The 24,263-nt window shown below is 37.6% G+C and overlaps 1 protein-coding gene across 9 annotated transcripts in view; it reads left to right on the top strand.

Moving 5' to 3' along the window:
- The window catches only part of LYST (lysosomal trafficking regulator), an 82,772-nt gene extending 58,958 nt beyond the window's left edge, over nt 1-23,814 (top strand). For all 9 annotated transcript variants that reach the window (XM_030500279.1, XM_030500275.1, XM_030500274.1 and 6 more), the window contains 23 exons: nt 218-424; nt 2,144-2,320; nt 2,813-2,889; nt 3,604-3,792; nt 4,478-4,623; nt 4,703-4,799; nt 5,455-5,516; nt 5,883-5,938; nt 6,944-7,096; nt 7,429-7,673; nt 8,397-8,463; nt 9,380-9,536; nt 9,916-10,056; nt 10,466-10,683; nt 11,988-12,218; nt 12,913-13,102; nt 13,890-14,026; nt 14,706-14,804; nt 17,633-17,772; nt 18,054-18,151; nt 19,866-20,022; nt 20,229-20,300; nt 21,698-23,814. In XM_030500279.1, coding sequence (XP_030356139.1) covers nt 218-424; nt 2,144-2,320; nt 2,813-2,889; nt 3,604-3,792; nt 4,478-4,623; nt 4,703-4,799; nt 5,455-5,516; nt 5,883-5,938; nt 6,944-7,096; nt 7,429-7,673; nt 8,397-8,463; nt 9,380-9,536; nt 9,916-10,056; nt 10,466-10,683; nt 11,988-12,218; nt 12,913-13,102; nt 13,890-14,026; nt 14,706-14,804; nt 17,633-17,772; nt 18,054-18,151; nt 19,866-20,022; nt 20,229-20,300; nt 21,698-21,836 — 3,255 coding nt within the window. In that variant the 3' untranslated portion in view covers nt 21,837-23,814. The remainder of the gene's footprint in view (nt 1-217; nt 425-2,143; nt 2,321-2,812; nt 2,890-3,603; nt 3,793-4,477; nt 4,624-4,702; nt 4,800-5,454; nt 5,517-5,882; nt 5,939-6,943; nt 7,097-7,428; nt 7,674-8,396; nt 8,464-9,379; nt 9,537-9,915; nt 10,057-10,465; nt 10,684-11,987; nt 12,219-12,912; nt 13,103-13,889; nt 14,027-14,705; nt 14,805-17,632; nt 17,773-18,053; nt 18,152-19,865; nt 20,023-20,228; nt 20,301-21,697) is intronic.
- Nucleotides 23,815-24,263: the final 449 nt, after the last annotated feature.

The raw sequence follows: 24,263 nt of genomic DNA, 5'->3' as shown, positions 1-24,263 counted from the left end.
CTTATTTTCTTAGAACAAACAAACCCTTCTTCTGTTTTTAGTAGTACACCTTTTAAACTGTACTAATGAGTTTTAAACTAAAACTAAACACTTTATTTTGGTAAAGGAATCTTTGTCTTTACATTTTGATTGTATTCGCTGTGTGTTTTGTAATGTGAAAAACTTGGTAAATGGAAATCCTAACTCTGTAATATTAAAAAAATCGTCCCTCACTTAGGGCACCGGCAGAATGAATGCACCGAAGCAACAGTGGAAGCGAATCCTCTTGTCATGTAAGGACACATTCCGTACACAACTTGGTAGGCTTCTTGTACACAACTTGTCTCCGACAAGGCCACTGCAAGAGAGAAAGCAGACTTTGGAGATGGTACCTGAAATAAATCACCAAGAGATTATGCGTGACTGTCTCAGCCCAAATTTGCAAGTAAGTTCAAGAGTGTTTGAAAGAAGTTTGTAAAACCTGTATTTAATTTTTTTGTGTAAATTTTACAGTTATTTAGAGCTGTACATAGCTAAAGTTTTTTGCTGATGTTTTAGCAATGTTTAGTGTAATGACAAAGCTATGTCATACAAAATGCTTGTGTGTACTTCTGCAAGTACTGTATTACCCTGAGGGTAGACAGTTTTCTAAGAGGCAGCATAGAATGACGATCATAGAATCATAGAATGGCTTGGGTTGGAAGGGACCTTAAAGGTCATCTAGTTCCAACTCCCCTGCCATGAGCAGGGATGCCTCACAGTAGACCAGGTTGCCCAAGGCTCTGTCCAACCTGGCCTTGAACACCGCTGGGGTTGGAGCATTTACCACTTATTTAGGCAACCTGTTCCAGTGCCTCAACACCCTCACAGTAAAGAACTTCTTCCTTGTATCTAACCTGAACTACCCATGTTTACGTTTAAACCCATTACCCCTTGTCCTATCACTGCAGTCTTGGATGAAGAATCCCTCTCTGGTATCCTTGTAGGCTGCCTTCAGATATTGGAAGGCTGCTGTGAGGTCCAAATGACGATGTCTGTGATGATGTCTGGATCTGTTGCCTCTGTAGCACATCACCATCACATCTCCATTGTAGGGCAGAAACAAAAGATTGTACTAGTTTTAACATGAAGAATTTTACTAAGGGTGCTAGAATTTAAGCAGATTAATGAAGGAATTACCCTTGCCTTGGAACTCTCAACTCCAGATTCCCTGAAACTTCTAAGAACTGATTGCCACTAGATCTTAAGAGGCAGTGAGTCCTCGACCAAAGCAGTACTCTATCTTTTCTTATTTAGCCTTTATTAATTCTTAAAGTGGGATTCCATATTCTATGTTCTTAAGTCAAATAGCAGAACAGTTTCCCCTGGCCTTTCTGGGTTTGTCAGGAAGAAGCTTTTTTTCATTGTATTCTTAGTGCACGCTTGAGAGAAAGCATTTCTTAGCCATGATCAGAAATCAGCTAAGAATGTTGCTGTTTGAGATCTTTGGGAACTGCAAGAATGAAATAAATTATGTAAGACAGGCCACAGCTTGACTCACTATATACTAAGGAGAGAAAGTTCTTATTGGATGAACCTATGACACTTATGTGTTTCCGATCACATATATGTTATTCAATTGACACTTTTACCAGCAAGAAAAGAGCTGATACACTAGAAGTGACTGCTTTGAGAGAGCGTCACGTTGAGTGCATTTATGCCCTGTGTCTGCTTAACGTCATTAGGTCAGCTCTAATTTGATTACTCAAACAAGATGCAGCATTACTGCCAGGCAAAAATAGGAGTGTCTGGTGCATATTTCCTGAAGTATAAACAAGGCTGGAGGAGCTGAGTACTTGGGAAAGAAGCTTGGATTTCCTATGAGCCATTTGAAAAGTCACAAGATGATGGGGGAAGTTCTAGCATGTGGAGGATTATATTCAGCATGTTTTCTACTTTCATAAAAGTTGGTCTTCAAACATTAAAACAGGCTTTTTTTTTTTCCCCCGCTTTTTTTTGCCCCTTTTTTTTTTTTTTTTTAAGTCACAGAAGAATTAGAAGAAATCTGTCCAGGCTGAGTAGGAAAGGGAATAAAGTTGAAGAAGAAATGTGCTCAGTGTTGTGTTGTGGAAATAAGAATAAACATACATCTGTGTTCCTCTCTTCCCTTCTTTTCATCTTCTAGCATGGACCTAAATTAATGCTCTATTTATGTGAGTTAATGCACAATCACAGTGATGAAATGACCAAAGAAGAACAAAGAACAGTAGGAGACTTTGTGAATACGTTGAAATGTTGTGGCTATAAATGCATTCCTCTGAGCTCACGACCAAAACCAGATCTAATAAAAGCTTTGAAAGAGGTTTGTGAATAGAAAATTTACTTCAAAAAGTGGGTACATTTGAGACAATTCTCTGTAATATGGGGTCAGAGTTTTTCTGCAGACAGTGGTTTTGTTTGCTTGGTGCATGGCTTATGCTTTTGGGGACTCTCTTTGGGTTCTGAATACTTCTGTCACTCATACTCATTGCTTCACAGCAAGCACATGCTGAAGCTTCTTGGTTAAAAACACTACTTAACCCAGGCAAAGGTGAAAGTTTGTAATTAGCTACTGGTGTATCTCGTTGGGGGGAAAAAAGAATTTTTTATGGTTCCTTTCAAAAAAAATATAAAATTTAGATATAATTTAATAAAACTGTAGTAACTGAAATGATGTCTTGATGGTTTGAAATACCTTGAAGGTATCAGTTGAACAGTTTTGTCAGTCTTCCTTTAAATTGGCACATCCTTTAGCTTCTGCTTCTTTATTTTGTCCATCTAAGAAAAAAAAGTAATGTATAAAACTTTCATTCAGGATCAGAAGAAATATGAGATGGAAGAAGGTGTGAACAAAGCTGCTTGGGAGAAGACGATGGCTAACAATCGGCAAAAGTAAGTGCTGCCTTAACGGGGCTGCATGGATCAGTTTTTGCTCATTTGGCATTTCACCTATAGCTTTAATGCTGTTGTGTCTGTCCAATCACCTCTCCTGTTGTGGGCTGTGCAATAAATGTAAGGCAGGTGCCCCTGCAATCAACTGATCTTCAATGAATAAAGCATTGTATTATTTGAACACTTTTGTGAGCTATGTAGACTGCTGCTATTTGGCATAATGTGGATTTTGGTAGCTTGTGGTAGATCAGGAGGTTTTTTCTGTTAATTTACACTGCAAGTTTTGCCATAAAAATCAGATCTGAAATGCACACCCATGTTTCAGTGTAGGCAACTAATAGCTGTAAAGGTCAGCTCAGTTAAGCGATAAGACTTTACTATGTTAAATATCTTTTGAGCAGTGTTAAATTACTGTTCTTAAGATGTTTATTATAATGACTATACATGAACTAGTAAACCATGCTAATATATATCTGTTGATCTTCTGATGGCTTGGCTTGTCTCTGACCACAAATAATAGCTTTTTTGAAAGGCTACGAGGCAGAAGGTATTTGTGTGTATTGTGAAAATCATGTAGGCTAAGCTGCTCTGCATCTGCTGTAATGAACTATGGGTATCTATTGCCAAGTTGACTATCTTATAAGGCGTTTTGGTGTCTTGCCTTCTCTTTTCAGTGTGTTTATTTGACATTTTAAAACAACTTTTTTTCCTTAGTCTCTTTCAACGTCTGGATACAAAATCTAAAGACATTTCTAAAATAGCTGGAGACATCACGCAAGCTGTGTCTCTGTCCCAAGGAATGGAAAGGAAGAAAGTAATCCAGCACATCAGGGGGATGTATAAGGCAGAGCTAAGTGCCAGCAGACATTGGGAGGAACTTGTTCAGCAGCTTACCCATGATCGGTAAGTTGTTCCCTCATCTCAGTGAAAAAGTGAGAGACAGACTTGATGCCTGACACATGCTTCTCATTCTACTTAGAGGCACATGAAATGTAGATGATTAGCAAAAGTAATTCTCATTTTAATATCATATGTTTCAAGACTTGATTTATTCTTCTATTTTTTAGGGTTAGTAGCCAAGTCCTGTTTCTATGCCATTTAGACAGCTTTTTTGGCAGATATATTTTGCTCTGCCTACTAGAATGAAGAATGTCATAAAACTTCCATATCTGGCATTACATGGATGGAATAGCAATGTTTTGGGGGTCATGTTACACATTAGCATCTAGGTATTGTGTTCACTAATCTGTGTAGTGCAAAACATGTCTTGACAAGAAACAAAACAGTGGTATTTTTACCACTGCAGAACTAGTATTACGCCATGCTTGCAGCAGAGTTTTCAAAATAAAGTACTGGACGCATTGTATTGCTGTTCTTATCAGAATTAGCAACTGCAAGAGCAGTCTTGCAATAGTAGCTCGTAAGTAGTCAGTCAATGGGATAGCTTATGAGAATAAACTACAGATTCAGTCTTTTGATACTTTTTCAGAAAAAATTGCCCAGTGTGCTACTCTGAAACTCCTGCCTTTCTACTATTTAAAGAAAACCAGAATGAATAAACATGTATACTCTTACCTTTTTTCTTTAGAGCACTCTGGTATGACCCAGTCTATTACCCAACTTCTTGGCAACTGGATCCAACAGAGGGCCCAAACAGAGAGAGGCGTCGCTTGCAGAGGTGCTACCTGACTATTCCAAACAAGTATCTTCTCCCAGACAGGCAGAAACAGGAAGGTAATTACAGCACCTTCTAGGAGTGTATCTGAATTGTAATGACTATTAGTGCCTTATTATTTGTGGGGTTTTTTTATAGGCATGATAAAAACTCCATTATCTTATCTATTTGAAGACAAAACACATTCTTCTCACTCTTCTACTGTAAAGGACAAAGCTGCAAGTGAACATATAAGGTAGGGTTAGAGTAACGCTTACGTCCCTTTCCTGCCTTCTTCTATTCCAGTGAAACAGTTCTCCTTACCTTTTTGTCTAAATAAACATTGAAAAATAATCAAGCGAGATAAAAGACTCTCTTGCTATACTCATGAGCAAAAGATCAGAGTTACCAACATGTATGTTTTCTGAGTCTTAATCTATCTCCACAACTTCAAAAATCATTAAAAGCAAATACCATTTGGTGTGATATGGGGATGGGACTTCTGTGGGATAACCTGATGGGATTTCTTATTTGTCACTTAGATATCTAAGACAGGCAGTGCTACTAGATCTGGTAGGTCTTTCATCAGTGTTCAAAAGCAAACAGTATTTTCATCCTTTCTGCTTTTACCATTGTGCTACTCAAGTCTGCAGTTGTGTCAATTTACCATCTATTACAGGCACTAATACTGCCTAAAATAACAGCTGAGAGCACACAAAGAAATAAATACAAATACAGTATGTGCAAGTGTAGAAAGTTGAGGTTCTATTTTCTTCCCCTCCTTGGGATTTGAGTCATTAGAATCATGGTGTTGAAAAGTCTTCAACTGTAGCCTTTGAGGCTGTTAGTCTTGGGTACATGCTGAAAGGTACATAAATCCATAAGCGATAATACACTTTGAAATATTTCAGAGTTAATCGAAGATGTATAAGTGTAGCACCTTCTAGAGAGACTGCTGGAGAACTGCTGCTAGGTAAGTAGATTTTTCAGTCCTAGTAAATAGATTTTTGTGTAAGATTCTTCTGTATATATAAACTCAGCTCTTTTTAAAGTCATTGATCTGATGCCTGGATTGTATACTTTGTAGATTGGTTTTGCCTTTCTTCTCTGTTATTTGCATGAGTGCTATTTGGACTGCAGTTAAGTTTTAAAGTTGCAGACTTTAAAAGTTAAACTTGGTAAAAGATGTGGAATGATAAATTGTATTTCTGTCAAGTACTGTCTTACCCAGGTTACTGTTCTTAGTATTCCTAACCCTTGGACACTGTTTACATAACAGTAAGATGCATTATACAAATAGTAATATCATGTACCTTTTTACAACTATTTTTTCCTGCAGGAAAATGTGGCATGTATTTTGTTGAAGACAATGCTTCAGACACAATTGAAAACTTGGTAAGTATTAGAGCATATTGTCTAGCTCTTAATATTTCCAAACTATGACCATGAGTAGCTTTTGTCTACTGCCACTGAGATTGCCAGAATGCTAGAGTCAGAGGTCTCTGGAAAGGCCAGCCAAACTGATTAGTACTAGAGTTACAGTCTCTGGACAAGGCTTCTGTTGCCTCTGGCCGTGGAATCACTGGTGATAGAAAAAAACAAAGATGTGGGCCTGGGGCTGAGAAGGAAGGAAGAGGGATGTGGGGAGGCTTCTGCACCATGTTGTTTGTTGCTCCGAGTTCATTGGTGTAAGTGTGCAGAGCTTGCTTTGGTCTGCACCTGAGATAACTTTCCTTACTGGAAGCTGGAGCACTAGGAAGTACAGAAACTCACAAGTGTATGAACTGTGCTGTACTCTACAGCATAGGATGTTCTAGCTCTCCCCTTATCCTATACAAGAGAGGACTGTCTCTTGGAGGAAACTGGACCTGACCTAATCCTTTTGATAAATAATACATCAGAGCCTTTGTATACGTTTGTACATCCAAGAGATGTCAGAAAAATAAAGAAGATATGGGTTATACTGTTGAAAGCATAAAACTGTTTTCAGGGAGCTCTTCTTTGCATCCATTAAGCACACAGCTGCTGTAATTTAAGATGGTACTAGCTGTTTTGCTGCTTTGTCTTTCCTAGAACTGTCAGAATTGGGATTTGTGGCAAAGCTTTACTTGCTCTGGTTGGCTGTCCAATATTTTAGCTTAAGAGCCAGCAAAAATATGGCATTATGTGTTAGTGTTAGGGAACTGGAGCAACTGAGGAGTATGCATATGATGTTCTGTCCACTGTCTTGAGGAGAGTGGAGGGTGGGAAACATGTATGAAGAAAATCACAACAATGTCTTAACGAATCACAGCAAAATTAAAGTTTGCCTTACACGTGGCTACATGTTGGCTGCATTGAAGGGTTTATTCTTTAAAAATCCACTGTATAAAATAACTTTTTTAATTGCAAATTCTGCAGAGTTTTCATGGAGAAACTGAACCAGCATCATTTTCTTGGACCTATGAGGAAATTAAGGAAGTTCATAAGCGCTGGTGGCAGTTAAGAGACAATGCCGTGGAAATATTTCTAACAAATGGCAGAACTTTACTCTTGGCTTTTGATAACACAAAGGTAATGTGGCACTGATACATAATGTGTCAAAGCATTTTGCTTTGTCGTCTTAACATGTATGTTCATGCATTGGTTTTTAAGGAGACCTGTTGCATGGACTAATTAAATTCTAATACCTTAGAAAAAACTGCTCAGCTAGACTGCTAGACAAACACAGTCATGTTGTAAAACACATCTATGATGTACTAAGACACAGAAGAATCTTAGTAATGATAAACATTAGTGCATTACAGCAGATATCTGGAAATGTGTAAAATGAGAGAAACCTACTAAGTCTTGATAGTTTGAAGCTTTTTAAATTACATGATTAAATCTGTGGTGTTTTCTTCTAGGTCCGTGATGATGTGTACCACAACATCTTAACTAACAATTTGCCTAACCTTTTGGAATATGGAAATATTACTGCTTTGACCCACCTGTGGTGCACAGGACAGATTACTAACTTTGAATATCTGACTCATTTAAACAAACATGCGGGCCGTTCCTTCAATGATCTCATGCAGTATCCAGTATTTCCTTTTATACTTTCTGACTACATCAATGAAACGCTGGACCTAAATGATCCATCGGTGTATAGGTAATATGAAATGCTTGGAACTGGTTATTTCCAAAGAGTTGAACTGATCATCCAGTATAGCTTTTTAACTTCATTGTACTAAACTGCACACATACACAAATGGAATTGTTCAGGGACAAGCCTGATCTGTAATAACTCTAGGCTTTTTACAATAAGTGGCTGCTTTACCTCAGTTATTTAAATAAAATGCCTAGTATTATGAGTGTGTATAATCAAATGATGCTATGATTTGGACTTATTTACTGTCTTAATGGGATATGGATAGTCCACAGAGTTAAATAAAAGCTGGATGTTTAAACTGATGTGATTGAAGACTTGCAGGCCAGTTAGTCAAAGTTAAAAAGAAAAGGAAATAATGTTGTACATTACTTGGCCAGTTACAAAATCATATTGTCTACATTGTGAATTGTCCCACCCTAACAAATTTCTGTTAAGCCAGTTTAATGTGTGTGCGCAAAATCTTTGCCTTTATATTATGCCTCTGATTTGACAGAGGCACTTTGCATTCACTTGCCTGTTTCTGTGCTATGGGGTGGCCTGTGGATCTGAGTTTGCCTTCAGCACTAACTAAAAGTGGTCTTTTTATTTTCTGAATAAGTGCTATTAAATTTTGCTTGTCACTTTTGTTATATTAAAGGCATTATTAAAAATAATGCAGTATTAAATGATGTGAATCAACATCTTTATAAAAATGACAAGATATCAGTACTACTTCTGTTACAGAAATCTGGTCAAACCAATAGCTGTGCAGTCTAAAGAAAAAGAGGATCGTTATGTGGATACTTATAAGGTAATTTGGGTAACTTGTTTCTTGCCTTTTTCCTGTGTATAAATGTTACAGAGGCTTTAATTTTTCTAACATATATTGATGGGGTGAAAAGAAACCACATATCTAGTATTTTATGCCTCTGGTACTCTCAGTATGCTATGTTTCTTAGTAATTGTTTTATAACATGCTTGGAACCTCTCTTTTGTTCTTGTACCTGAAATCCTAAATCAGTTTAGTCTTTCCATGTGATACTGCTGAGGAGGTTAAACTGGTATCTTCTTACATATGACCACACATACATTTAAATATCTCCAAAGATCAGAAAGATAACTTACTGCTGTTTGTTTGAGATTACTTCTGTGGAACTTAAGTCTGTTCTTTATTTGATAACAGAAAGTACTTGTTTTCCCTCCAGTACGCTGTTATTTTAACATGGCCTAATATGATTGCAATGCTTTTTGATTTTTTTTTTTTTTTTTTTTTTTTTTCTCTTTGGAATGCTTTAAAGGCTGTAGGAAATTAGAAGGTGCTGGAGAGTGAAAGCATCTGCAGCTGGACCTTCAAACATGTCTATATCATCGTGGTTTAGTGTATTATTTGCAAATATTTTTTTTCCATTTAGTATTGAAAAACCTTTGCAATGACTCCGCTGTCTCCTCCCCTTAGAAAACGAGGGGAAAAACTAAAGCAAAAGTAATAAATAATGGAAAACAGGTTATTTAAATTGGCTTAAGACTGATACTGACCTGGATTGTGAAAGTGATCATGTCTTTAGACAGTTTATTTGATTCCAAATCACTTCTAAATGTATGTTCCTTTAAAAGTTTCAAGTTTTATTCCTAGACAACTTAGGCAAGCTCTTTTTTTTGTTATTGTTGTTGTTACTGGAGTGCAGTCTAAGTAGGAGGTTTATGATTTTTTTCTACTATTTTTCTAGTATTTGGAAGAAGAGTACCGTAAAGGAGCACGAGAGGATGATCCAATGCCTCCTGTACAACCATATCACTATGGATCTCATTATTCCAACAGTGGAACTGTGCTTCATTTCCTAGTTAGGCTGCCACCTTTTACTAAAATGTTTTTAGCCTATCAAGGTAAAGTTACTTTTGCTTGCATTTGCCTTTCACATCTGGGCCTTGTCCCAGTGACCCAGGAATGCTATTTCTTACTCTGTTTAGCATAGTTTATCAATTCCAAATAGCTGAGTTCAATAAAATGGAATCTGGTATGCTTTCACAGTAGACCCATTCTGAAATTATCAATCTAGACTATAAAGCTGTACATCTTACATTTATAACTTAATGTAGAATGAAAAGCTGACCTTAAGTCCATGTGTAACACACAGTAATTGAGAGAGAATTCTAAATGTTCTAAGCTAACCGGAGAGCAGTTAACTAACTTCAAAGTTGCAAATGTGCAACTGTTATGCTGTCTGCCATTGATGTAACAAATTCAGTTTGGATTTCTTTACAGATCAAAGTTTTGACATCCCAGACAGAACTTTTCACTCTACCAATACAACCTGGCGACTGTCTTCGTATGAATCAATGACTGACGTAAAGGAGCTTATCCCAGAATTTTTTTATCTTCCTGACTTTCTAGTTAACAGAGAAGGTATACTGAAGGATGATAAAACTATATTCCCAAAACAGCTGTACAGTTGACCCTATAGGTTGAAACTGAGAACATTTATATGCCTAGACTGAATATACTAAGTAGTAGATGCATGGGAGAAACTGGCACGTGTTTGCAGGAAATGCTAAAAAGCTGTTATGTAGGACTTGAGGGAAGTCTTTTCATAATTATGTCAGTGGTGCAAAGGCATTTCCTGTTGTCTGATTTTTCCATTTGAAAGAATATGTAGAGCTTGAATGTGTTTGGAGGGGGGTGGCTTGTTAATGGCTTGCTGCTTTGCTGATCAGCAATCTCCGTGCTTAATGGCTACCTTTCATAGAACCCTATAAAGACCTTTTTGAAGTTACTGTCAACTAAAACGTTGTAACATTTACTCCCCTCTCTGTAGGTTTTGATTTTGGAGTACGTCAAAATGGTGACAGAGTTAACCATGTCAATCTTCCACCCTGGGCTCGTAATGATCCTCGTCTCTTCATCTTGATTCATCGTCAGGCCCTAGAGTCTGACCATGTTTCCCAGACAATCTGTCACTGGATTGACTTGGTGTTTGGTTATAAGCAAAAAGGCAAGGCCTCTGTTCAGGCTATTAATGTCTTTCATCCTGCAGTAAGTATTTGTTAAGCAGTGTGTTTGCTCATTGTACATAGTAACTTAATGGGAGAAAGTTTGGTCTGCCTTGCTTGGAAAACATCCAGCATGAAGCAAGATCCCTTACTTGTGAAGTCTTGAATAAGAAAAGGCTTTAACCATTTCAATGCAGAACTGATAAGATCCCAGGAACTGTTGTGAGACTTAGTGAATTTGTTTGCCTTTCTTGCCTTGTAATAGGCGGGGGGGATCAGGTATGGGGTTCAGCCTTTCTGGATAGTTGTTTGCAGTGGTACGTAGGTATTACGTGTACCTGCTTCCATGTCATTCAGAGAAGCCTTTAATTTAGGCAGATTGTGCTGCAGCTTTTGATACAATTAAAATAGTTCAGTTTGTCCTGAGCTCATTACCTGTGTTCTTCCCTTCCTATACATCTTGTGCTTTGTCCCTCTAATGAGAACTTCCCCTCCAGTGAATTTAATTTCAAATAAGTCTTCATTAAATGTAAAGAATTCCAGAGTTTCGCTGCTTAATTGTAACACAGATATCTTGGATTGTATTCTTTAGCTTCAATCCTTACTATCACAAGGCTGGCTCAACCAGGCAGTCCTGGTTTCAAATGCATTAAAATGTTATCCATGTATTTGTTCATTCTATAGCTGAAAGAGCTAATAAAACAGTAGTATTTGTCAGTGGTGGCTTTTTCTTTTGAAGTAGCCATCCAACTGCTTTCCTTCCTTTTTTTGTGCTTAAGTATCGATCTAGTTATTACCTTAGATCTCGGATATTAAGTTTGTGTGAGTGTGTTCACTGGGTTTTTTTAAAGCGAAAAGTCAAGGCCTTTGTCAGTGTGACTGAGGAAAAGTGTGCTACAGAGAGAGGCATGAAACAGACAAGTAGAAAGAAGAACTTCTGCTCTCCTGAACTATGAAGGTTCTTTCTCCTTCCCCACCCCCAACCAGAGCTTTAACATCTTAATTAAAAAGATAAAGAAAACAAATTTTTCCAATTTTTTTCTTTATCAGCAACCTGTCTGGTTTTGCACAGATTGGTAAAGGTCTACTGAGAACCTCTTTGACAGAAATGAGTCATGGAATACACGTGGGAGCAGCTCCCATGGTAAATCTTTAAAGTGGTGACAAGGTTACTGTTCTCAGTGGCTCTTTAGTCAGCACAGCCATTGTGGGATGGCTTCTGGTCCAAGTCTTAACCAAACAAGTGAAGAGTCTGCCTCTAAATTTGCGTGCATGTGTTGAGAGATCTTTCCCAAAGACAAACCTTATTCTTGCCTCTCCCCTTTTATTTTTTTTTTCCCTCTCTAGACCTACTTTGGGATGGATGTTTCTGCTGTTGAGGATCCTGTTCAGAGAAGAGCTCTTGAAACAATGATAAAAACATATGGGCAAACACCTCGCCAGCTGTTCCATGCAGCTCATGTTAGCAGACCTGGATCCAGGCTTATCATGGAAGGAGAACTTCCTGCTGCCATGGGATTACTAGTGCAGTTTGCTTTCAGAGAAACCAGAGAACACACTAAAGAAATAATATATCCAGTACGTCAGTTTGATTTCAAGATGGCTTAATTATCATTCATATGCTGTAATTGTTGTACCATTGTGTTTACAATTTTCTCCCTAAAACTGCATCTTCCTACCCATATTGTTCTGTAAAGAAAATACACAAGGTGATAGTGAAAATTATTTTCATGTATTTGATACATTTTGTATATATCTATATTTTGTCTATAACTAAGATCTGAACTCTTGGTTATAGCAAATAGGTGTTGAAAAGCATTTCACTTAACCAGTTTCATACTTTCAGTGGTGAATTCTGGAATCTCTGCAAACCTATAGAAGGTAACCACATACTGTGCTTTCTTCCATCCTGAACTGTCCTACAGACAAAGTTGAACTTTCTTCACTTTAAATATTTGTTTTCCCTAAAGTCCAGTGAGAAACTGAATCCTTGCACTTAAAGAAATAAGTATTTTTCACTAAACTACCTAAACTGCAAGCTTGCTACCTCAGCCCTTAAAGTGAGAGAACTCCCTTAAAGCTGATAGTTCACCTGATGACACTACAGTGCTTCATACTTGTCTTTCTAGTATTTTTAGAATACTGCACAGTCCTTTACCATGTCATTGCTTACAGGAATGTGATATGAATAATTCTCCCTTACTAATGAAATAACATTTTCTGAAAACTTTTAACAGCCTTTTAATTTGAACCTTATCTGTGTTTGGTTTAGAGTCCATTACCATGGATAAAAGGCTTGAAGTGGGGAGAATATGTCGGTTCCCCAAGTGCTCCAGATCCTGTTGTCTGTTTTAGCCAACCACATGGAGAAAGGTTTGGCTCTCTCCAGGCTTTACCAACTAAAGCTATCTGCGGTTTGTCCCGCAAGTTTTGCCTTTTGATGATATATAGCAAGGAGCAAGGTATGAATTTGTGCTTATTCGCTACTTGTGCAATACATGTGAAAATGAGCCATAAAAAAAAATTTAAATCTAATGCTACTGTTACTCTCCAGCTAACTTCCCAAATTTAGTCACTTTTTCCAAATACTGGTTTATAAATCCAGTAACAGCTTCCCCATGTGTCGTATCTTTCCTGGAGGGTGGATTTTACTTGCAATTTTCAAAACTTCAGTAGAGGTATCCTCTAAGTTGATATTTTTGATAACAAAAGTAAGTGACCTTCTCCTTGAAGGAGAAGACACTGGAACAGGCTTCCCAGAGGAGCTGTGGCTGTCCCATCCCTGGAAGAGTTCAAGGGCAGGTTGGACGGGGCTTTGAGCAACCTGGTCTAGTGGAAGGTGTCCCTGCCTGTGGCAGGGGGGTTGGAACTAGATGATCTTTGTCTTTTCCAACCCACACCATTCCATGATTCTATGAAGTTATGAACAATCAATCCTCTATCTGGGAAGTATCATCAGCCTTTTCCCCTTTTCTCCACTCTCAGTAGATACAACATTTCTTCAAAAAAGCTTTGTCCAGGTTGCAAACTGTCTTTCAAGAACGCTCAATGTTTACATAGTTTCTGAAAGCTGTTTATAATACACTATGGATTAAGCCATAGCTCAACAGAAAATATCTTGTTTTGTAACTTCTGGGGTTTTTATATTCTAGCTTGTGGTAAAACATGGACCTGAGATTTTTATTGTTGACTAAAAAAGTGATCAACTTCTTGGTTGCATGCGATGCAATATTGTGTGCCTTCCTTCAGGTGTGAGAAGCATGCACAGTACAGATATTCAGTGGTCAGCTATCCTGAGCTGGGGATATGCTGATAACATTTTAAGACTGAAAAGCAAGCAAAGTGAACCTCCAGTCAACTTTATACAGAGTTCACAGTTCCATCAGGTAAAAAAATCAGATTTTTCCTCAATTTAATACTGTTCCTTTAAGTAGTGGCCTGACCTGGCAGTAGGTACTCCTGCTTTCGTTTTACTTGGAGATGAGCATCCAAACACCACTATCTAATATGTTTGATTCTGCTTTGGAGTGTGTGTCTCATTACTCCAGTGTGTATCATCCCTGAACGTGCTCCTGTACTAGGTAAAGATACCTTTTGAATGCCTTCGATCTTTGTAGCTGTTACCTCCTATGGAATATTGGTGTGCATTTATAAAAGCTTAAGTTCTGGGTCAAGAAAAATGAATACAAGAAAACAATATAGATGCTTCATATTAGAAGCAGAACTCCTCTCTAGTTTAGGATTCCTCTGGAAAAGATTGTCTAAAAGATTGTTGAGGAACACTGCATAATCTCTGTGCTCCAGTGTTTGGTGAGATTCTACACAAAAGACTTTGGCTGATGATATGCCTGTAGATCTAGAAGTCTGCAGTAATTCACTGCTCTAGCTGTAAATTCTGAGCTACACAGAATTTTCCTTTTGCTTGGTTTCTGAAGTAATAACAAATATGACCTAGAGCAGGTATATTTTAACTCACGGATTTCTTTAGCTTAGGTATTTTACATGTCTTTCCAGTCAGAATAGCTTCTGTTCTAATTTTTTCCGGCTTTGTTTTGTTTTTCCAAGGTAACAAGTTGTGCTTGGGTGCCAGACAGTTGTCAGCTGTTCACAGGCAGTAAATCTGGTGTCATCACAGCATATATGAACAGATTTACTAGCAATACGGTAAGTTCCATTGGATAGGATTTATATTTAAGGATTTAGCTGTATTCACTACTTCAGGTTTTCTTTAAACAGGAAAAGTGAGAAAAGGAGACTGTTATATTCAGGACAATTTCTAAAAAGATTTAGATTTTTTTTTTTTTTTTAATTCTACATATGATTTCAAAAAATTTAAAGTGCTTGTTTAGTATTTCTTTGACATTGGTAAATAGATTTGTCTCAGCATGTTTATTTGTGGGTTTTTCTTAAGATGATGTGCTCATACTGCTAGCCTCCAGTCAGCCCCCATCATCTGAATACACATACAGCTCCAACTATATTCAGGCTAAGGCTTGGAACTGAAGCACTCTGGCACAATGAAGTCCCCTACATTGAGGAGTAATTCCTGTGAAGGATACAGAGCTTTTCAAAGCCTTAATTGAAACGGTGGAATGCATTTTCCCAAAGTAAACATTTCAAATGCAGAAGACACTTAGACTATGAAAAGCCAGGATGAAATCTCAGACAATGTATATATTAACCACAAAGCTTCTTTCTTCACTTTGTCTTATTCCCCAAGGGGAAAAGCTGCGAGGAGGGAAGGAAGAAAAGTAACTTGTATTACTTAATGCATTAGTGGAAGATACTGAGATACTAGTAGAGATCACCCTAAAACCATGTGGTAACAACCATGGTATAAAAGCATAAATAGAAATTGAAATGCATCTTCTGGTTCAGACTGAGTTTGAGTTCTGTCCGACTTTGCCAACAGTAACTTCTACTCTTCATGGTTTTAACAAAGAGTTTGCAGCTTTCTCGAAAGGTAACTTTTAGGTTTCTGTAGGATGAGCTGTAGTAACTAAACTGAATTCTTGAATTTAGGTTAATGCAGATACAGGTATTGGCAGACACATTTATAGTATTGTGCTCCTTGATGCTCTTGAATCACTGCATTAGTATGGGCTAGAAGGAACCTTGGTATGATCTGCTATGCCTATCCAGTTTCCTGTTTTCAGTGGTGGCAAACAGCAGACGCTTAGACTGGGAAGAGCACAAACAGTTCAAGCAAGTCAAGCTTCAGTCAGTTGGATCTGAAGTCAGGCACCTTAACTGCTCACCAGAATAGTGAACTTGTAAATAACCTGTACTGAGACTTGGATGCCGGTTAAAAGGTTTTTGGTGTACTAAAGTAGAAATTCCATATACTTGCCTTCTGCAATGTTAAAAAACTAGTAGTGGGGTTTCCCTGCATTTCCTACAAACAAATGATTTTTGTTCAGCTGCGCAGATGTTCTCTTTGAGACTCTCTTTGCTGAATTTCTCAGTGCTGACAGTTTTACATGCCCCAGGCAGACTGACCGTATGCCAATTTTGTAGCTCCTGTTGTTGAGTTCAGTTACCCAAGTCAGGGCTGCAGGGAATGCAAATGTGCTTCCTAGCATCTGTTCTGTATGCATCTTGTCAGCTGTTCGGTGATAAAGCGAACTGTGTGTTATAATGCAGTACTTGAAACATGAATATTGTGCCCTGCTTCACATTTAAAATTTCAATGCATAGGCATAAAACAGATCATGTTGTTAATTGAATATGAGAATTCAAAAGCATGCTGCCAGAATTCAAAAATACCTCTGTTCTGTATCTCAGTTGCTCTGTTTTTTCCTAGCCTTTAAGATGGTCATAAACCAATGAAGTACTGCTTTGAAACTGTGATCTATCTTGACAATAAGTCATACCTTCAAGAAAACCTCAGCCAAGGGTTTCTGGTTGTACAAAGTACTCCAGCCTCCATTTGCTGACTATTGGGGTTGTCTTGCAAACAGAAAGAGAGCACTCTTTAATGATCTGTTTGAGTAAAACTGGGCACTGATTGTTTAAATTCTCCTTTCAAATGCTGTAGGTGATCATTTGGGGTAGCCAGCAGAAAGAACTGCTATTTCAAGGTAGATGCATACCTGCATGTTTTACCACACCTGAATATTGGTTTAGTGGTTGTTATCAAAAAGCAAGTGGGAAGTAAAAAGGGGATGTTATTTTAGCCATTAGGTAATTATTTAATAACTTATTAGACCTTAACATAGTTGCTGCTAAAATTCTAAAAAGGTGAGGAAACAAGCAGAAAAAGGCTCTGTCCTTTTACAAAGATTGTTCTAATCTCTGTACAGCCAGTTGTCCTAAAGCATTAGTATTCTGATTAAGCAGCTCCTTCAATTTACCCAGTTGTCAGGAAGTCTGAATCATTTCAAATTATATAACTTGAGTAAGAAGTATTATTTAGTGTTAAATTTGCTGCTTTAATTTTCATCTGGAAGTTTCTATATTTAAATTGACTTCCTGTGTATTTTTCCATCTTGGCATCACTGAAGGACTTGGCACCAATTTGAGGAATTCCCAATAATTCCCTGTACACAAAGCAATACGTGCTGAGCTGAGTTTCCCTTCTATTTCCAAGTGCTTCCTCTGGATGCTAAAATATTGAGACTGTCATTTTGCTGTCATGTGGAAATGGCAGTCTTGTAGAAAACAAATCATCCAATTTCGAGGTGTGTAATTGAGACAGAAGTACAATAGTTCATTTCGATTCATTGGGCCACATCAAAATGTTTGTTTAGACTAATGCACTGGAAGCAAAAAGCTGAACATTAATGATCACATTATAAGGCAGTAAACGTAACACTAAAGCATCAACAGCATCATTAAAAGCAATAGGAACCATTTTTTGAAATCTAAGAATGAAACTTGTCCCTAGGCTTATCCTTTTCAGGAGGAAAAAAAAATCCCGGAACAACACCACAACAGCAAAAACAAACTTTTTTTTTTTTAATGAGTTCATATTTTACCTTGTTCTTTTCCAGCCTTCAGAGATAGAAATGGAATCGCAAGTCCATCTGTATGGTCACACAGCAGAAATAACAAGCTTGTTTGTGTGCAAACCGTACAGTATAATGATAAGTGTCAGCAAAGATGGAACCTGCATCATATGGGATTTGAACAGGTACAAGTACATATGTAGCTTTTTCCAATGGCTTTAGTTTAAATGCCTGTTCTCTAGCTTCAAGGGTATCTTTACCCTTTTCAAGTTAACTCAGTTTGTTCTGTGTATATCTCAATGTGAGGTCAAACCCTTACTGTTTTTTTCCCCATGAACAGTGCTGGAATTCTATAATGAATATGAAAACTACCATCATCATGCAAATGCTGATTGAATATTTTCCTCAAAGAACCTTTTCTGTGTTTGAGTCTGAACTTAAGGCTTGTTTTCTTTATTTTCTTCAGGCTGTGCTATGTCCAGAGTCTGGCTGGACACAAGAGTCCTGTGACTGCAGTTTCAGCTAGCGAAACAACTGGTGATATTGCAACAGTTTGTGATTCAGGTATACTTTTTAGTGGAGAAAACTGTTTTGTCTTGCAGACCAACTATATCATGAGTCTTGCTGTTAAATTAGTTACTGAGTGTGCGTTAATCATCTGAGGATGCATTTGGTCAAATAGGAGCACTCTTTTTTTACATAGTAACATAATTTATCCAGAAATTATTAGGTAGGTGGTGGAATAAATAGAGAGATATAAAAGCTAACAGCTTGATCTCTTTATAAAAAGACTTTAAATCTCCCAGATTCTTGGGAGACCTAAATTCTGTGAAGTTGGCTGCTTTCATTTTAGGAGACTTGCTGTCAAAGGTGCAGTTCTTCAGGGGAGTAGTGTATTACAGAGCAACAGAATTGTTATTCACTTGATCACTTTAAATGCTTCCATATCCCTAGAAGCAAGCATAGATCCTCCCCCATCTTATTTTAAACCAGGTTTTTGTACTGTCTTGTGTTCCACAGAGTCCTGTATCTCAATGAGGTCATTATGACCTGTTTGAGCAGTGGGTTTTTGAGTGTCTTGTAAATGGTATGCTCATTGACTTGAAGATTGACTGCATGCTGCAAGACTTAGTATCTGTAAAGCAGGGCCAAGTCCAAGTCCTCACACCATTTTGCTGTCTATAAGGATACCTGAGTGTATTGTGTTATCTTGGGAGTGGGTGGGGAATAGGCTCCATCTAAATGCCAGAATATTGTTCCATTGATCCAAGGAGGCACAGAATAAAAAGGAAGAGAGCTTAATTTTGTTTATCCGTATTGTTAGAAGACGGTTATCGACCCAATTCTCACTTTGCAGCAATCTTCTTTCTCTTTTGCCTTGAGTAAGATGGGCCTTGCATAGTGCAATATCTTTTAGTCACCTTTTCTTACTGTAGTCCTCCACAGACTAAACTGAAACTAATACTGTTCCAAATTGGGAGGAGAAGCAAAGTAGTACAAGTCTGTGGTATTAAAGGACAAGGGAAAATTATTTGATAGCTTCAGAAACCTAGTATTTAAGTTTCAAACTGACATGGAGATTTTCAACTCCATTTCTGTAGCTCACAAATCAGGTTGGATTTGGTTGTGGTTTGGTATTTTGGGGGTTTTTTTTGTTTTGGGTTTTTTTTGTTTGGTTTTTTTTTGGGCTGTGGTTTTTTTGGTTTGGGGTTTTTTTGGGGGGGGTTTGATTTTCTTTTGTTTTTTGGTTTTGTTCTCTGGAAAAGATTGTATTTAACTGGCAAGAGACATGAGTTTCAATCCTTTCTAAGACAAAGCAGTAGCTGGGTTGCTAGTTCTTTAACAGAATCAAATAATCCTAGATAACCAGGTAAGATAACTGTGCTTGTTACTTCTAAGCATTTTACTTAAAATGCAAGCCAGGGTGCAAGAACTAGCTGTTTAAAGCAGATAGTATGAATTCCAGGGAAGCTCTTAGTGCTTTTCTGTTAGTACATGAAAATTGGTCATTAAATTCACATAGCATTTTGTAAGTACAATGTTCCATAAACATGAAGTGATATCTTCTAAATCACTGCAGTGGCTTGGTGGTTTGCATGCTCCCTGTCACAAAAGGAAGGAAGAGGTAATTGTTCACTGCATAACACATCACTCCAAGTCATTTAAACCTTGTGATATTTCAAGGAGTTTAATTCTTTAACACTTAAAGATTCTGTTGCATAGACCTACCTGTGGTCTAGATTTATTTTTAATGTTCCTATGCTATGTTCTGTTGCAGTTGGAGGGGGTAGTGATTTGAGACTTTGGACTGTTAACGGTGATCTCGTGGGACATGTACACTGCAGGGAAAGTATTTGCTCTGTTGCTTTCTCTAACCAGCCTGAAGGAGTGTCTGTCAATGTGATTGCAGGGGGGCTTGAAAATGGAGTTGTAAGGTAAGCATTTGAAATATTTTTGTTAAAATGCCTTAGAACTTGGGCTCACAGTTTGAGAGCATGTAGCCAAACGTCATGCTGATCGTTGGCTTTGAAGAAGGTGGACAAGCTGTTGTTCAGTTTCTGATCTTAACAGTTGCTAAATAGATTGTTTATCACTGAAATGTTTGTAAAATTAAATGTGGAGAAAAATTACTTTCTTTCAGACTATGGAGTACATGGGACTTGAAGCCAGTACGAGAAATAACATTTTCGAAGTCAGCCAAACCTATTGTAAGGTAAAAAGATCTTCAGTATACAATAAATGGATATTTTTCTTTAGAAAAAAACAAGAAACAAAAACACGACAAAATAGCCTTGAGTGTTAAACGTGGATTTGACATGAGAACAGGAGGTAAACACCCATGTCTAAAAAGAACAATGCAATCCTGCTAATTGTCCATGAAAGCAAAATAAGCACAAGCGTACTGTATTTGTAATGGCACTAATAAGTAGGTTTTGCTGCTGACAGATAGAAATAAGCAGGATTCCCTTGAGAACTGAACAATAGCTACTCTTTTTAAGTCTAGTATTTTTTTCCCCAGAATCTGTGTAAAAATCATGAGATAACTGTCAGACTCCAATAGATCAGAGTTTTTGTCTCCCTCAGAAATAAGTTAAAACACCACAGTTTCACTGACTTTTTTGTTTTATTTTTATTTTTTTTTTCTGATGCTGGGGGGAAAAACTGTGGAGAAAGGAGTAAAGGAAACTCGGAGGAGCCTGGAAGCTGCCATTTTGGAGTGCTTGTGCAGTTTTTTCCAAGTCCCCTTGATGATTTATATAAGCAGAATTACTCTCATGCCAAAGAGTTTTCAGAGCACAGTCAGAGGATTGAGTCTTTGATATCCCCAGTGGTACAATAGTCTGCACAGAGGTCTTAGAGTTATGCCAAAATTTTATCATCTTAATGTTAGCATAGTAACAAATCACTCTGGAAAAATGTTTTGACCATTGCTGAAGTATCATTTGAAACCCAAACCACTAATCACTGTTTTTTAGAAATTAAAAACATTGACTGATAGCAGTTACTGTCTTTGTTACCTCCTTTAAGAAGCATATTTCACAAAGCTTGTTGATAATGATTTAGTGGCTATTTAATAATTTAAAGTTTCCTGTTTAAATGAGACACAAAACGGATGCAGACCTTCATGCTCTCTAACACTACCCATAGCATGACTGAAGGGCTTTACTACTGTTATAGCTCAAGAAATGACTGGCTGAAGAAAAGTCCTATGCTGTGCCATGAAATCTGACGGATTTAGTTTCTGCCTTTGTCAGCAAGCAGGTTCAGAGGCCACAGAGTTCGGTTGCTGAAAAGCCTTTCTTTCAGAAGTAGAAGGGGCAGCCCAGAGAGAGAGTAGGATTCTGATGCTGATCCTACGCTTTTCTTTGACACTGCAACAAAATAAGTACTAAACTGCGCATTGAACTGTTGGACAAAGCTGTAGTTCAGCCTTTTGGTTATAAAAATGAGTAAGTGGGTATATACAAATGTATTACTATGTAAAGGTACTCACTAGGTCTCTCCGGAGAGCTAATCTTTGTTGGCTATACTCTTAAGGGGTTTTTATGTCTTCTAGCATTTTAAATAGCCAAATCTATTATAAAAATAGATTGTCTTCTTGTTTTTCAGCCTCACATTTTCCTGTGATGGTCATCACTTGTTCACAGCTAATAGTGATGGGAACGTTATAGCTTGGTGTCGCAAGGACCAGCAGCGCTTGAAGCTACCCATGTTCTATTCATTCCTTAGCAGCTATGCGGCTGGGTGATGACAATTTTCGCCGCTAACTCATCTCTGATGCACTTTAAATCCAAAATAGATTATAGAATCTCTTATTTAACTGGATTTTGAAGTAGTTTGAATGTCTCTAGAATGACTGAACAGATCTTTGAAAAAGAGCAGTCTAAGGTGGTTGTAAAATTATGTATGTGCATGCACAAACTTGAAGCATATCCAGGTCACCAGGAAGCTCTGGTCATATACTGCAATACCAGCAAAGTGACTCGTAAATGCTCTAACATACAAGTCAAATGCTGCAATATAAAACATAATAGTATTTTTTTAAATCACTTCTTGAACAGAAGTATTTAAAAAAAATAACTGATAATGCTTTTTCCCCCTTTTCTGTTGTAAAATATCGGCAGCGTTAAGTTCTGTAAATATCTATTAAAATGTCAGCATATGTATATCTGATTTGTTGAGCGTGGTATAGTTAGATCTGGGATAAGCAACCCAAAACTTAAAAAATCCAAGGCCACTTAAAATTGCTTTTTTGAGAAGCAAAGAACTCAGTAGGTGCTTTTTGCACCATCTTATGGTATTGTAATGCTAAAAGTTGAATTTCTGTTATCTTTATATTTGTAATTTTTGTCATCTTCTCTGTTAGCATAATAGTCTGCAACAGGCAAAATTAAAATTTGTCTTTAGTGATGGGTAGACACCTCATGGCATCACAAAGTAATAGATCATGTTTTGGTTTTGTTAATGTGGTGTTAACTCCCAACCTTTGCAACACTTAGCTTTTGCAATTCTGTGGCAAAATATGTTATATATACCCACAGCTTATCTTTCAGAGCTCTAAAAATGGTGTTAAGGAAGGCACAAACGTGCTCCTGTTCTAGTGTCATTGAAGTTCAATACACCGTAAAATGTTTGAATCTAACTGCTTGAATAATCAATGTTCATAGGCGTCAGGTGATTTGGGAGAGTTTACACAGATACACTGTGCAAATATGTTATTTATTCCTAGGTGCTATTTTTTTGAGGGGAAGGAAAATAAGCCTCCATAAAGGCTTAACATTTGAATTCTTAGGCCGGATCAAAAATTAGCATGTCAGTTGGTGGATTTGAAGACCCCTAAGCCTGACACCACAAATGAGTGCCTACCGGTTATGTGAATGGTAAAACAAGAGTGCTCCGCAAGTCTGATGTCATTTTTCTTTTAAATTGCTTTACTTTTTGATCATTGGCATACTCTGCTCTTGCCATACAGATGAACCGCTATGTTTTCTCATGTGAGGGTTCATCTGCCTTCACAGCATTGTATATGAAATTGTCAAATTGTGAGGAAGACAACATACACACAGGGAATCTTTCCGCTTTTGAAAATTCCAAACAGTCTTCAGAAATTCTTGTAACTTCCTAACTGAAGAACTTTTCAAACTAGAAAAACTTAAGAAATATTCTCATGGTCCGTGGCACATTACCTGGTCTCTGGTTTAATTAAGCAAGTGGCTACATACTGTATGAATTGAATTTTAAACTGTGTATATTGTAGCAGCGTTGTATGGGTTGGCTTTAGTCATGTTTTTCACTGTCTAAATGTTAATGTAAGGTCCAAATACAGACTGAAAAGCTTCCTAGCTCATGTTGAAGTGATGTGCTTTATCTAAGAGAAAAAAATCCACACAAATATTGTGGTTTGGGGGTCTTTTTGTGCTCCCTGATTTGGGGTGTTGCTCACAAAGGCTTATTTTTATAAAGTAGAATTCCACTTGTTACAAATCAATATGCAAAACTATTGGCCTTGTAAAGAGTGCAATATTATATATTTTTATGTAAAAGTAAAAATGATTTTTTTGAAGCAAGGAATATTTATTCAGCTTAACATTCTGGAACTATTCAAATAACATTGCAATAGTATCTGTGCATGATGTGTACTGAAATTTCCTGTAAATGTCACATTCCACACTGTCTTTGTATATATACTGTCATGTTGTTGGGTAATAAACAGATCTTTGTATCAAGTTGTTTGAGATTAGAAATATGGTTTTGGCTTAGTTTCCCCTTTTCTCATTTAGGGACCTTGCACACCTTGCTCCAGATCAATTTCTGCTGGTTCTCATGTCTTGCATACTTTAAAAATGATGAAGTGGGAAAGTTCTGTTAATGGACTACATCATGTGGCTGTCAAACTGGATGAGAGGGGTGTAAGTCTGGAAATGGGAAACCCTAGGCATGTCACTTTGCACATGTCTCTATGTGTCCTTTCTTCCCATAGGATTTGTGACTACAATTCAGGTGAAGCCATGGTGCTCAAAGCAGAGACATTCCCCTACCCCCCAGCTGCCTCCTCCCTGAAAACCTGGCTGAGATAAGAAAAGGTGGAAAAGCAGCTCCTCTCTGGATTCTCTGAGAGAAGGAAGGAAAAGGTGCTGGGTGGAGATGGGGATCTCTGGGAGGCATCTCGCAGAGA

This window comes from Strigops habroptila, chromosome 10 (genome assembly GCF_004027225.2).
Source record: "Strigops habroptila isolate Jane chromosome 10, bStrHab1.2.pri, whole genome shotgun sequence".
Lineage (NCBI taxonomy): Eukaryota > Metazoa > Chordata > Aves > Psittaciformes > Psittacidae > Strigops > Strigops habroptila.
Note: the sequence above shows the minus strand (reverse complement) of the source record. Positions and strands in the feature narration are given on the sequence as shown.